A 15,364-nucleotide genomic window follows, 5' to 3' on the forward strand; every position below is an offset into this window, starting at 1 on the left:
GATGATGCAAACAAATATGAAACCAGACACTGGTGTACACCAAGCTTTCTTACCTTTTATTTTTCAGATGAAATTTTAAAAATCATCCCATAGAATAAATAAATTGGTCTGAAAATAATCACGTTGCAAATTCTTAGCATTTAGTCAGAATTATTTTTCAACAGTAGTTTGCACTCTTTTATTATGGTTGCATACTACTAGTCTGTGATAAAATGCTATTTATTTGAAGCACACTTTACCTGTGTCTCCGGGATAATAGGACTATCTTCAGGAGAAATTCTAAAGAAGGTGGATAAAGGTGATGACACGATAACAGGGTTTGGCCTTACAAATCCACTCAGATCACAACTAGGAATGTCATTCTCTTCCTTCTTCATGACCAGGGTATCCATGACATAAAAGACATTCCAGGGAATCCATACTGTGTGATACTGTGTCAGGAACGGTGATCGCTCAAACAGCAGTGTTAGAGAGGCACCACCATTCGCTACCAAGTCAAACCTAGGAAAAAAAAAACCAACAGGGCTAGCTAGTCAGCAAATTCCCAAAGCCATCCATAGCCTCCATTTCATGGATTGATTCTTCATTCCATTGTACTGCTCTGAAGGCAGAATGGCTCTACTGGGAACAATGGAGAAATCAATTAAATTATATTACATAATACTTCACTAAGAGAATGGAGAGTTTGGGATGCTGCGTTTAAATTAAGCAAGCCCTTCTACTTCTGAAGTATATAATCAGCATGTTTTACATTTGAAGAACGTACAAAGTACAACTTTGGTCAATTATTTTTTTCATGTCTTTGGTTTCTATTATTTTATTATTATCATCTTATTTTTGCAAGCAGCTCTTCAGTAACGCCTTTGCTGTCTTTATGACTTAGAAGTGCTTCAAAGGCAACTTACATTCCATCTTGGCGAGTGATTGTATATCCATAGTCTGGATAGTGTAGAAAGGAGACGTTGACTCCAATGAGTGGCGTTCCATCAGCAGTTAATACTTGGCCCCTTATGACGGATGCAAGACTGTGAAAAAGATGCAGGACCAAATTACAGATTTGCTTTTTTTCATTCTCTTTTGAATGAATAAAAGCTAGTAGAGCGAACACACACACACACGCATCTCTACATGGTATCAACTACCATTAAAAAAAATTCCCGAGACTCTCACCCTTTTACAAGTTCACATAATTTACACTGTATAAACAAATGCCTCGAAATTTACAGATAATAATTTTGTTTCAATATTGTTGGGTTTACTTTGGTTCATTTTGTCTGTACTGAGTTACTAAGACCAGAAATTCACTGAAGAATTTTAAGAACTTATAAACTCTAGATGTTCCCACTGTAAGTCATACCTCTGGCAGACTCTTAAAGAACAACATGCTTTTCAATTAGTATCAAAGCAAGCTGTAAAACTGCAGGGACTATGAAGTACAAAATTTAAAAGAGCAATAAGGAACATTTGTGCAACAACTTTTAATCAACTGCTGTGCCCAAACACATTAATGCTGTTAAATTACTGCAAACGCAGTAGTTCTAGTGTAAATCATCTTCCTTCACTCAGTGAGATCCCAGACACCTGCTTCCTGTTACTGGTTTATTTTCAGGTCATTACTGCTTCGTAGAGCACCAGTCAAATAGTTTATGCAATTATACTGTCGTGCACTTAACAGTTCTATTACATTAATTCATAATTTATATTATTTAGTGAGCTCAGTTTAAAAAGTGCAGCTTTGCTTTTCCTTCTGAAGTGTTTTCATTGCTTTGATGTATTTCCAACTGTGCTAGCCCAAATCAACTGGTTAAATAAAGATTTATTTAATCATTAACGAAGTGCCCTGTTAGAATACAGGTACTAAGCATGGCAAGTACCTTCTGTAACCTACTTGCACTAGCAATTTGAATTTTGCAGGAAATGAGACAAAATAAGCAATTTGATATATTAAGAGAAAAGGTTTCTGCTGAAAGTCCATTCCATGAAATTTGCAGTCACAGTGGATCTTCTCCTAAATGTGAATCTCACACACTCTTCAATTTCTTTCGTATTCATGCATATGTGATGAGTCATGCTCACCTCTTATTAAAAGGGCTTTCCCCAGGTATGACATGAGTGCTGTCTGCTCCAATGAGAAAACTGATCCGGTCATAAAATGCTTTGGCAGCTTGCTGAGATGGCGACTGTTGGCTTTGGCTGATAATGTCTTGGGGATCAGGTAGTCCACGACAATAAGGCTGGTTTTGGCAAGAACTCTGCAAACAGCAGTCAGGATCCATACAGTCAACTAGCCCATCTGTTGGCAGAAAGGCACACAAATGAACAAACTCTTCCTCCTGCCCCTTTGCATGTGAATGAGCCAGCCAGCAGAGAGATTACAAAAATTATGTAGTATGAAAGAATACTAATAATTAAGATTTTAGTGAGTTCACTTTCAATTAAGGAAAGAGAGTTTGTTTCCACTGAGTTCTTAAATTCCCATGGAAATCCATGCAAGCTGAATACACTCAGCATCGTGTATAAATTAAACCTATTTACTCGATACTTTTCTAAAAACATGTTGAACAAACCAGAAAATGAAGGCACTCAGGCTCTGCATACACTGTTAACTTATAAATATTAAACATTTTAGGTGGGTCTAAGTAGCTTTTATCTGAGGTTATTTGGCTTGCTAGAGAAAAGAAACAAGTAACTCCCACTCTGCTGTTTTCCTCAAGTTTTTTAGCATATTGAGGCTGCAAGTAGCTTTAAATATTTCACAACATTTATCAAGGTGGATTCCTTTATACCTTGGCAGAAAGATTTTGTTGCTAGTGGCAAAGGCAATTTCCACAACTATTTTGCATGAAAATGTATGAGAGAACAAAATCTGTATTTAACATTTAGATTTTATTCTGAATAAACTGATGAGGAATGCTGGCCAGTATAAACAAGATTTAAACACATGGGTGCTTTTAGGCTTAAGCGCTGAAATATTCACATAGAATGAGCATTAGATCTGTCACATCACTGGAAATCTAATTTGGTGAAAGATTAAAATCAAGATCAAATTGATAACTACTAATTTGCTGTAAGTAAAGTCATAAGGAAAATGAGCCTGGAAATGTCAGCTACAGAAAATTTCTAGATGAATGTAATATGGTATCACATAGCTGATAATTGTTTCCCCAAAAGAACAGCAAGACTGAAATAGCTCAGACATTTTATTATTCTATTTAGATTAGCAAGAGAGCTTGCTTGCTGCACTAAACTGAAAAATATACCAATGCAGCGCTCAGAGGGAGCCCATGACTGCTTCTCTCACAAAATAATCTAGCTTTAGAGTAAAACTTCTTTCTGAAGGGAAAAATATCATCCATTTTTGTTCAATCATATGTTGAAAGAGTGTAAGTAAACAGAGATCTTCTAAAGGTATTCCTCTAAGGATTGCTGTGCTATGTGGATCAGTTAGAAGATTGGCAAAATAGTAAAGGACTGGGATTTCTATTCTTTTGCACATCTAAAATTCTTATTTAACTCGGCTGACATTGAAGTCAGTTCAGGGAAAATAAAAGGGATGAAAAAGTCATCGTTAAGTATATCAAAGTTTAAACTTTTTTAAGAGAAGAGAAAGAACATCGATTTTTCCTGGGATGAGGATGCGCCAGAGGGTCGTGTTGCCATTCAGATAGACCTCGACAGACTGGAGAAATGAGCCGACAGGAACCTCATGCAGTTCAACAAAGAGAAGTGTGAAGTCCTGCACCTGGGCAGGAACAACCCCATCCACCAGTACATGCTGGGGGGCAACTGGCTGCCAGGCAGCTTTGTGGAGAAGACCTTGGGAGTCCTGGTGGACACCAAATTAACATGAGCCAGCAACATGCCGCGGCAAGGAAGGTGCCAATGACATCCTGGGCTGCTCTAGGAGGAGTTTTGCCATCAGGGCAAGGGAGGTGATCCTTCCCCTCTACTCAGCACTGGTGAGGCCACACCTGGAGTGCTGTGTGCAGGCTGGGCTTTCCCATACAAGAGAGACATGGACATACTAGAGAAAGCTCAGTGAAGGGCCATGAAGATGGTTAAGGGCTTGACACATCTCTCCTATGAGGAAAGGCTGAGAGCGCTAAGACTGCTTAGCCTGGAGAAGAGAAGGCTCGGGGGGGGGGGGGGGAATCCCATCAATGTGTACAGATACCTAATGGGAGGGTGTAAAAAAGACCACCTTTCGGTGGCGCCCAGCAAAAGGACAAGAGACAACGGGCACAGACTGAAACACAGGAAATTCTGTCTAAACATCAGAAAAAATTTTTTTACTGTCAAAGTGGTCAGAGACTGCAACAGGTTGCCCTGGGAAGCTGTGGAGTCTTCATCCTTGGAGATATTCAAAACCCAACTGGACACGGCCCTGAGCAACCTGCTCTAGTTGACCCTGCTTTGAGCAGGGCGTGGGATTAGATGATTTCCAGAGACCTTTCCAACCCCTAATAGTCTGTGACTCTTGTGATTTTCTGCTCTCGTTCTTGTACAATATGAAACCCTTTGCTAGCTGAAGTACTGACCTCCCTTGCTGGTTTTAATTCTAGAAGCCTGGATCAGTGTCAAAGCTGGGGGTACTGACGGTTAAAAGCATGGTTTTGGGTTTTTATATCTCTGTATGGTCTCCCAGGCAATATCTGGTGCAGTTGCCAAAGAAATGCTCAAATTTCACCATTCATCTTTGTTAGTTTATAAAAAGCAAATGTACATCTGGAGTATAGTCTGCAGGTCATAAAACTGCATGAGATTGACACCTTCTGAACTAATCAGCTGGAAATGCATTTTTACAAGCCTCTCCGCTAACATCAATCAGAGAAAGAATCTCATTTTCAACAGCCAAGATACAGGGATACAGTTTGTTATTTTTCTGTGGAGTTTATCAGCAACTTGCCCAGGCGAGTGACGGATGGTTATGAATCTGGCTCCTTATAACTTGAGAAAACATTTTTCATTCTTTCTCTGTACTTATGTGGCTAGAGCTATCTAGTACCACTAAGTTGAGTACTCTATTGCACTGTGTGAAGCAGAGTAAAATTTCCTTTCTGTAATGGCTCTGCAAAAATATTGATGAATTTTGTTTAGCCTGAAAAATGTGAGACTTAGCTCAACACTGGCTTATCAGTTATATCACTCAAATATGATAGTGAAATTATAAAGAAAACAGAAACTCCTACAGCTGCCTGGACAATCATTATCAGTCTCAGAAGGCTATTTTGTATTTTTTTGTTCTAGAATTAAGGGGTTGTTCTACATACAGAAGATGTAATGACTACATTATTGTTTTCTTCCTCAAAAGCTAAAGCCTAGCTGTAAAAATCTTGACTAATGTTACTTTTCCCTTTGTTGCAAAATGCACACAATTGCAATGGAGCATGGTCTGTTGGTAAGATTGCTTATTTGGAGAGACTAATAAAACCACCAAAACATTAAATGAGAGGAGTCAAGACAGAGGATTCCCACATTTATGGATGTCTAAAAATTAAGATGTATCAGTGAGCATGTTTGCTTTTGAATGGAATTTAAAGGGTATGTATAAAACTGCTGGAAGGAAGAAATATAGGGGGACAAAATTAAGTCCTGGGCACAAATTCTGCCAATGTCAAGGGGAGATTGTGGCCAAGGACCTACATAAATCACATTCTTGGTAAATAAGTTGATAATATATTTAGGCAACAAAAAATCTCCACGAAGTGAAATTCAGTGCCTACATAGGCAGAATACATGTTGGAGCTATGATGCTGGCCATCCCACCAGGACAGTTTCGGCACACTAAGGCAAGAGTCTGGAAAGGACAGAAAACTGTATTAACAAACCTCAGTTATCCTCATATAGCTCAATTTTACAACAGGTTATAATGAATGGACTCAATTATGGACATCAAAAATGACTGCCTGTAGGAGCAGCTGGTTGGAAAAGCCACAAAAGCAGAAATAGCCCTTGATTTATTCCTGAGCAGTGCACAAGGACCTTGTTCAATGTTACCACTGCAGTATCTCTATAAGCATACTTATAGCGTACTGAAATTCAACATTCCTGTTGGAGTGAAGAAGCCTAAAATATGAAGTGTTGGGCTTTAAATAAGCTGTCAATCCAGAAAGAAATCTTGGGAGTCACTGTGGGTAAGTGCTATGGATATATCAACCCAGGACTCCCCAGCAACCATAGATGCAAACAAAAAGCTGAAGAATAATGGCAAGTGTTGGAGCGCAAACCAGAGAACATGAGCATGTCACTGTATCATTCCTAATTCAAGTACAAACTTCCTGAAATTTCCTGAGCTTGGGTTATCTTTGTACTTAGTAACCCTTCTGACATTCAAAACATTCTGTGGCAGTAATTTCCTTCTTTAATTAGTATCCTGCTAGTATACCAAAGAAAATGTAAGTTCAAATTTGTCCTATTATATTCTTTTGCTAAGCATTTGCTATTAGCCACTATCAGAGAAGAGGCCCTGGTTTAGGTAATCTTTAGGCTGAATTTGTATTACCCTGTGACAATGCTTATCAGGAGCAGGCTATCCTAGCCTATGCAAGTAATTACAAAAATACAGTAGTGCTAAGTACGCTTTGCTTTATTACAGTATTTATTTTCATTTTAGTAATAAAAGAATATTAATAATCTCTTAAAGCCTGCTTGTGGAAACCTGTAACTACTCTTAATAATTGGATAGGAGCTAATAAAAGCAAACTTAACAAAGGAATCTGTTCAATAAAGACCTACCTAAACTAAAGTGTAAACAGCTTATTCTTCCTACAGTGATGACAAAACATGGCCCACTTTGTTAAAGTATAATAGTGACACATTTTTTCCCAAGTAAAGAAGTTAGGCTTATTCCACCCACGGACGACTCTTGACTTCCCCTCTCCCCACAAAGTCATGAGGAGTTTAACTCAGCCTAAGGTCTGTTTGTTGCACGCACATTCCTTGTGGGTTGCTAAAATGTAAAGAAAATCCTGTATTTTATTATCCAAATCAAACACATGGAAGAATAAAGAGTGATCCTTAAAGAGAAAGGAAATGATCTGCAAGACTCTCAGAAATCTGTATTAAAAGGAAGATGAATAATAATCATCCCATCATATGTCTATAGTATCTAGAAAGGAAAATGATCCAAGTATGCCTTGATGTCATTAGCATTTCCTACGGAGAATATTCCCATTGAGGTCCTTGGGACGCTCACGTTCACAGAATTTGAACAATCAGTCCCAGAAAGAGCTAAGAATCAAAGGAACAGCAGACACTGTTATTAATGAATTATACTGATATTAATATATGAAATATATTTTATCCAGTGTAGGATAAAACATAAACACTAACCACAGCATATAAACTAGCTAACAATCAAGATAACTTTAACAATATAACCACTGAGGCTAGTGTGATGTAAATCACACTACCTGCAGTCATCGGTATAAATTCAGCATAAGTGCTCAGATAACCTAATCTCCCACAATAAACAAACACAGCAGAGGCATCCTTGTGCCATTCCCTGTAGCTGTCTGGAATCTGAATAGCTTGCTCGAGAGATTAGTGGGCTGATTGCAGGTACTCTTGGAAAGGGAAGAAACACTGCTTCTCTTTCCAGGTGGGTTTCTGGCAAAGACGTCTTTCTTTTCCCAGTTTTGTGTGGTATGCTTCCAGTTTTTAATTTAATTTAATTGTTACATTTTAACCCTTTTCCTCAGCCACTAGTCAAAGACTGAAGTGAATATGCTCTGTACTGACGCATATAAATTAAAATAAGGTCCACTGAATGAGAAATGCCAGGGACAAATAGCATTATATAGGTCAATCATGGCAAATCAGCTGTTTGGCCAAGCCCTTCCTCATACGTAGCTGCATAATGTCTGTAAAGGAAATAATAAAAAAACTGAGAGAACAAAAGCAACAAAACACCACCATTAGACTTTTTTTCCCCCCAATATTGTTCTTTCTTCTTGAACTTTAAGTCATGCTGTTAGATCCTTCTGCTCCAATTCCTTGTTCCTTTTCCCCTTTTCCTCACAAACAGCTATTATTGTTTTCAGTCTGAAGGAGCATCTTCTTTTCCCTTGTTCTGTTTACGTGCATTCCTGTTCACCTTGCTCCTCTTCCTCCCACTGCTCCGTTATCTGCTCTTGACTCTCCCTCTGATATGTCACGTCCTTCTATTATCTTTAATGTTTACTGAATCTTAGTCTGTCGCTGGGCTTTCAACTTTTTTTCCCTTTTTTTCCTTACGTGATCTGTTTTTTTCCTCCAAGTTGTTTATGCTCTAACCTAGTTTCTCCTCCTCCTTGCTTTGTCTCCTTTCATGCTTGCAGGTTTCTCTTTCTTCCTTATGTTCATAATCCCCCGGCCCACCTGAACTTAATTCCCCAAACAGCACATCTCTGCATGGATATGCTATGGCTAATAATTCCTCTCGCTCCCTTCCTACATACAGAAATTCAGCTTCACACTAGCTCGGATTGTGTATACCAGGTTGTGTCAGATTCTTTAGGCCCCTAAATGTGCAAAACTGACTCAAAATATACAATATGTAACGGAGAAGGATGACAAATCAAATGACGTGTAAAGCAATAAACAGCAGCACTGTTTCAACTATGTTATTTATTTTCCTCGGGAAGTAAATGCTGCTGTTATTTATAGTTTGTGATGTCTAAGATCCCAGCTGCAGTTGGGATATGACAGCAAACAGCCAACCAGCAATGGCAAAGGCCTACGCAGTCTAAAGCTGAAAAACAAAGTCACAGATGACTTTATCATCATCCAGAGGCCCTAATGGGGTTTCTTATCTCTGCTCGGAATCTGAAGGTGTTAAACAAAAAAAGAGTTGATGAAAGACGGGGAAGAAAGACAGACAATAAAAGCATTATGCTGTTCTAATATTTGACTGCATTCACATTTAATCTTGTTTTTGTGTGTTTTATTGTGTGATTCTGGAGTCATACCAAAGTCACAGTCCCTCCACCTTTCCTACCCTACAATGATGATTGCAGATTGATTCCTTAAGTCAACAGTCCTGCCTGCATCTCGCTGCAGATTGTTACCTGTCACCTGAATGACAGACTGCGGAAAAGCAAGCCAAAAAAAAAAGACTTCTGGGAGCATCCTGTCAGTCATCTGAGCGTTCACAGGCTATGGAGGGATAAGATCTCTCTAGGCTGGGCAACCAATTGTTTCCAGCAATAGTATCATAGGTCAAAATGTAAACTCCCCATTCGGCCTTTTCTCTTGGGATAATTTCCTCGTGAGGTCACTGAAAATCTGAACTCCTTTCTTTTTTTTTTCACCTCCATACAGTTCACTGAGTCGAGACTATGTTTTATTCCTGTATAAAAGAACATTGCAGGGAAACTAAGGTGACACCCATCATTTTCTAAGTACATATCTCACCTGTCATAAGCATCTTGTAAGGCTTTGCTGATACGCCATATAAAAGCACTGAATACCGTAGCGTATTCTTAGAGCCATAAGAGCTAGTAAAATGCGCATATGGTTCTCATGGCAGTATTTCATCACCTGACTGTAAAATCTCCGTTCCTCAACAGGTTCTCCCCAGTGTTAAAGATCCAGTTGGTATATCTTACCTCCTTCGTTGTCCTTACTGTCAGTGCAGAGAGTTTCCATGGCTACATCACAGCCCGCTCCCCTCCATCCTGGCTGGCAGACGCAGTGCCAGCCGTTTTGGTCCAGCGTGCACCTCCCATTGCTGTTGCACAAGCCAGGGCAGCCCTCTGTTGAAACAGACAAAGAAGAAAAATCACAAGGGATTTAAATATTGCAATTATATAAAAAGAAAAAAATACAAACAAGGGACACTTACTGGGAACAGGCCTTAAGAACAGCACAAATACTGTAATTGCACATGGAGTGGAACAGCAACATTACCTGGGGAACGTAATTCTTAACAAAGTGGCATCTTTGATTGGCCTGACACTTGAGACACCACTTACCTGTACAGGCAGGAAATAAATGCACCAATCCTCTAAATACCTGCAGGCCAGACAAAATTAAGTTTGTTTTTTAATTTTTTTTTTTTTTTGGCAAAGTAACAAGAGATGAGTGCATAGTGCAAACACAGCTGTGTAAAATGATACATTTTTCTGTGCTCATAGAATAGATCATGGTTTGCTCTATGCAGTATTGGTTACTTACTGGCACAAATATTTAAGCTCCCTGTTACTATGAACAAATCCCTCCAAATTCTTAAGTAGGAAAACGGGTATGATTTTAGCCATGTAATAAAAGAGAACGTTAACTTTATCTGGTCTCAGAGTTGCCGTATATTCATGTGAAATTACAGTGCGTTAAATAATTGCACAAAGTATAGGCCAGTTTTAATGACTATACTTTATGCCAAAAATACATTCCTTTTCACAGAATAAGCAAAGCCCAGGAAATAGTGAAGCAGCTTAGCATCTATTCTAACAAACATTAGGATTCAGGCTGCATACGGATGGGACAGGACCAACAGGATTTCCAACTAAATGTAATAGCTGTGCGTATTTGATTACTTAGGACGGACAAAATGAAATACCATAAGGACCACAATAAAACATTGATAGACTGAACAAAAACACGGTAGTGACGTGCTTCAAGACAGATAGCAGAGAGTGATTTTTTGTGACAATCTCCCTAAGGCTTTTGTGCTGTTACCTTTATATCCTATCTTGTCTGCTTTTATGGCCAAGGAGGGAAAATTTGGGAAACAATTAAAATAATTTAATATATCCAAAATCGATAATTGTTTTCAGTCTAACATTGCATTAAAAAAAACAGTATCTGTCACTTCGTAGTGATGAAATCTGGCATGCAGCCAACATGATCTGTATGAGGATGACAACACTATAAATATGTAGATTTTTGGTGTTCCCTATCTATGACTATGATAAAGACACTGACAGAAGTAAGTACAGATATGGCACTAAGTATCTTATGAGAAGGTGGCTACAAATCAGATATTTTTTGGACACAACAATTTTCTGTAAACTTTTATCCAAAAAACTGAAGTAACTGGCTAAACACTTCTTCGCTTTGTACAACTACTATCTTTGTGAACTAATCTACTGACCCGTTTGATTAAGCTTACTTGAGCTTAGAACAGTCTTTCAGAAGTAATAGTCTGTTTTTTTCTTCTACAGACTTTTGAATTTACTGACTCCTTTCAACCATGTAGCTCCAAATCACAAACATTCCCAGAAAAAAGTTATAAAGGGTGATTAACTCTTGTCAAATTACTCTTAGAAGGCAGAGAATCAGGAAAACCTCTTGTGAGGAAGTATGGTGATACTATAGTTATGGATATTGTGCCATCATGCCAGGCTGAGATTAGTCTTGCTACTCTTATTCTTTCAGACTCAAGCTGCTAATAGTATTTGTTGACGTACTGAGAGCTATTTTTTTCTTAATCTTTCTTCTGTTTAATTTATGGAAGACTTACTTATTTAATTGCAATACTGACAGAGCATTTTAGGAGTCAACTGGGTACACTCAAGACTTATTGTGTGAAAGCCTGGATATTGCCATGAATATTGCCATATTCTGATGAAAAAAACACAAATAAGGAATAGAGAAAGATACTCAGGGAAAGAGGGGTAGGAATATTTTAAACATTTTTCTAAATCAATTTTTCACCATAACTGAAGATACAAGAATCTTTGCTGTTTCATGTTAGGCTTTTGCATCCTTGAACCTTTTAATTGAAAATGTGGCATAGAGTGTACAAGCTTTTTCTAGCTTCATACAAAATACAAGTTGTAATTTCCTATAGATCTTCTACATTCAGATAAACAAAAGCTTAGAAGCCTGGGGTATTCTATTGATCTGTCTATATATAAATGCACACATATCTATAATTAATCTGTTCTCTAGAAACTAATGACGCTTGTTCTATGACAACAGTATCATTTTGCTTTGTTTCCTAAATATTTACAGTTTTGTAGGTAGAGGTCCAATGACAAAACTGACAAAGAAAATGCACCAAACAGCAAATGAACACTATCTTCAGTTTTTGGTTCAAACAAAATCTAATACATGTATACAGTTTGTATATAAATGTATAATTACTGATAAAATTATTTTATATAATATAAGCAAGCTTTCATTTTTAATTTGAGATGAGTTGAAAGTCATATGAGTTAAATCTATAATCCATGGAATGTATGTAAGAGAAGATTCTTTTGCCCAGACTAGTATGTTTGTAACTATATATTCATATAAAAGAAGTATATGTAGGTATAGACATGTCATCAAAGAGCAAATATACAGTACCTTTCACTATCTTATCCAAATAGTGAGCTTGAGAATTAAAAAGAAAAAAAAAACAGACAGACATTTCAGAAGTATCACATAAAACAAGAATTGTTCAGAATTCACATGCAAATCAAGCAGGTGCACCTGACATGAGAGGTCTTACATTACAAAATGAAAATGTATTTTAAAGCTTTTAAAAATGCAAGAAATTCTCTTTTCAGCAAACATCGTCATGATTCAATGAAACTATTTTAGAAAGGAGCCTGCAGAAGAAAGAGATGCTACCTTTCTATGTTTTTCTTCTGACTTCTCTTCACATGCTCTGATTTTTACATATAACAAAAATATAATTAAAGCTAGTTAAAAAATTCCATTTTCAACACAACATAAGAGTAATTACTTAGCTTATGAGCTTTAACACACTGACCATACTGGAAGATCTTTGATTTGCAGGTCACGTATGACTCTGAGAGCATAACCAGCACGCTATCTTAATTCCGATTGGATTAACAGGATTTTTAGGAGGAATAGTTTTCTTCTGCTTCAATTCAGCCATGTTATTCTTCTGAGCACACACACCAATTATGTAAAGTAAGTTAGATCGTATATATGGGGTGAAAGAAGGCGTAGTGGGGCTAGTAGCGTGGTGATCCATTTCATTTGGAAAAACGGGCGAAAATTAAACTTAGGCTTTAGATGTATAAAAATAACTAACATGGTATATACAAGAATAGCAAGACTTTTTTGTCATAAGTTATGACACTTAAAATTTCACAAAAAATTTGAGGAGGCAGATGGATGAATGACAGACAGAGCACAAGATGGATTTAAAGCAGCAGACCCTACTTTTAATACATGAAACACAGCAGAGATGAGTTATAGGTTCCCTCCTTACTTTCAGGAAACAGACATCAACTGCAGTTGTGTTAAAGGCGTTAATGTCATATAGCAAAACCACGTAGGACAGGTCCATCGCAGGCTACCAAACCCAGCCACCTGCACATAAGGTGCTGGGATATTACAGACTATTGCAGCGGGGACATGCCAAGCTGAGTCAACAATGTTGGATTCAATCCCCTGGTTTTGCTGTGGACAAGGTCTCTCAACAGAGCCCTCATGGGCTCTTTTACTTTCAAAATCTGACCTTTTCTAAAACCCTGCTGGATGATGGCCTCTGTCTGGCAAGTACTCTGTCACTTGCTATTAACCCTCAACTTTGTGTATCAGATGGGTAAGAAAGGCATTTCCAACCATGGCACCTCCTCCAGTTTGGACGAATGGGAAAAAGCTCTTCCCGACCCCAAGGAGGGAGGTGATGAGATACATAGTCTCACAGAAGCCACAGTCACTGCTACGACTAAGAGGTGGAAACTTTCTAGTCCCTCTCTCTCGAAGAAAGTGTCAGGTGTCCACTGCACAGGTTTTTGTTTTTTCCTATAATGGTAAGGTTAAAGGTAGACAAAGTAAGGACGTGAAAACATCAATTACAGAACATTTAGAACAGCAGCAACAAACTAAGTAGCTTTTCACATTAACCACAAACAAAAAGAAAAGTGATACAGCTGCATTTCAGGGTGGATCAAATTCTTCTCTTACTCATCCAGTATAATTCCCCTTGCTCCTACACCGCTGCTCTTAGAACACTGTGTAGTATGCGTGGAGGAAAAATCAAGCTTTATTCCATAAAATGGAAGCAATTAGGTCTGTCTGGGGAATGCATCTGTCCACCAGTGAAACATTAAATGCCTCTACAAATGTAGGGATAGGTAACAAAACAGAACAGAAAAAAACCCTCCTAGGCAACTGAAAATAGTCCCTGCAATCCCAGGCCCCCACATGCTATTTCCTTTCAGAAATCCAATCTGCATTTAAAAAAAAAGGGATTAAGAAAATGCTCTTTAAGATTTTTTGTATCCAGTAGTCTTATAAGAAGTCAGTTCCAGACCATAAACCTATAATTCTTGGAAAACAAGTTCTATCTTCCAGCATCCTTTTACTGATGGTCAGTTGACATTAAGGACAACGTTAGAAACTATTTTGGTTAACATGCAGCATCCTAGAAGGATAAAAAAGCAGAAAACGAGTGACCAAAAATAGTATAACTTTACAGTGAAGTTTAACTAGCCATGCTGTCTTCCTTATCTTCATGGCACTGCAACTGAAACAGGAATGAACCCAGCTCTGTGTGGAAGTACAAAATACAAGCCTTTTTCCCTCTGCATAGAGAATTCTAGGTGGGATTTGGAGCACTTCAGTAGGATGGAGCATCTCAGCAGGTGCTCCTTGGCAAGATATTTACGCATCTGGCATGTGTGGGTTATGTTAAGTCCTTAAAAAGTCTAATTATAGACCAGACAATATACCTACAAGGGTATTCTCGCAGAGTTTAAGATTGTGAAATTTAAAATCTTGCTATTATTTCCAGGAGTAGAGGGACTTCATATAGCTCCAAATGGAATGAAGAAAAACAAAAATGAAGATACCAAATTTGTACATTTTCTAGGATAGTCAAAACCCAAGAAGATGTAAGTGGCATTCAAAATTCATACAATGTAAAATATAAATGGTGTTACCAATGTGTGTGGATATTTATATAAATATGTGGCAGATAAATGTATTTTACAAAGAACTGATAACAGTCAGGCAAATTCACATTTAACACAGCATGTTTCATAACCAGTCAGAACCCAGACATTTTTTTAATTTAATGTCTCCCATTAGTCTCATATCAGAGATGTAAGTCAGTGTCTTCCTTAGATTATTCATATGCTACTTCCTCCAGGTATGACAGAATAGCCACAGAATAAAAGTACATATTAAATCCATTTATCCCAATCAGCTCCTGTTTAAATCAGCATGAGTCACATACCCATTGATTCAATGTTCCTTAATTGGTACTTATAACACTGCTTTATTCTGATTATTCTGTCATAAAGGATTATAACAGTGACATGCTTCTAAATACTGTATAGCAAATTTACATTTCTATTAGTTTACATTATTATCCTCCACCAGACATCTTCACCCATCATAATCTTTGTAAAATGTACACTAGACTACAACATGCCATATATTTTTTGTAGTGTATACATAGTGCCATTACAGTGTCAAC

General features: G+C 37.8%; 1 protein-coding gene across 20 annotated transcripts in view; it reads right to left on the bottom strand.

Annotated features, from left to right (window-relative positions):
• TENM3 (teneurin transmembrane protein 3) overlaps positions 1–15,364 on the bottom strand; it is a 502,889-nt gene that overhangs the window by 62,194 nt on the left and 425,331 nt on the right. For all 20 annotated transcript variants that reach the window (XM_075500260.1, XM_075500278.1, XM_075500277.1 and 17 more), the window contains 4 exons: positions 9,588–9,734; positions 2,077–2,293; positions 906–1,025; positions 240–501 (listed from right to left, as the gene is read on the bottom strand). In XM_075500260.1, coding sequence (XP_075356375.1) covers positions 240–501; positions 906–1,025; positions 2,077–2,293; positions 9,588–9,734 — 746 coding nt within the window. The remainder of the gene's footprint in view (positions 1–239; positions 502–905; positions 1,026–2,076; positions 2,294–9,587; positions 9,735–15,364) is intronic.

The sequence above is a fragment of the Mycteria americana genome, chromosome 4, assembly GCF_035582795.1.
Source record: "Mycteria americana isolate JAX WOST 10 ecotype Jacksonville Zoo and Gardens chromosome 4, USCA_MyAme_1.0, whole genome shotgun sequence".
Classification (NCBI taxonomy): Eukaryota; Metazoa; Chordata; class Aves; order Ciconiiformes; family Ciconiidae; genus Mycteria; species Mycteria americana.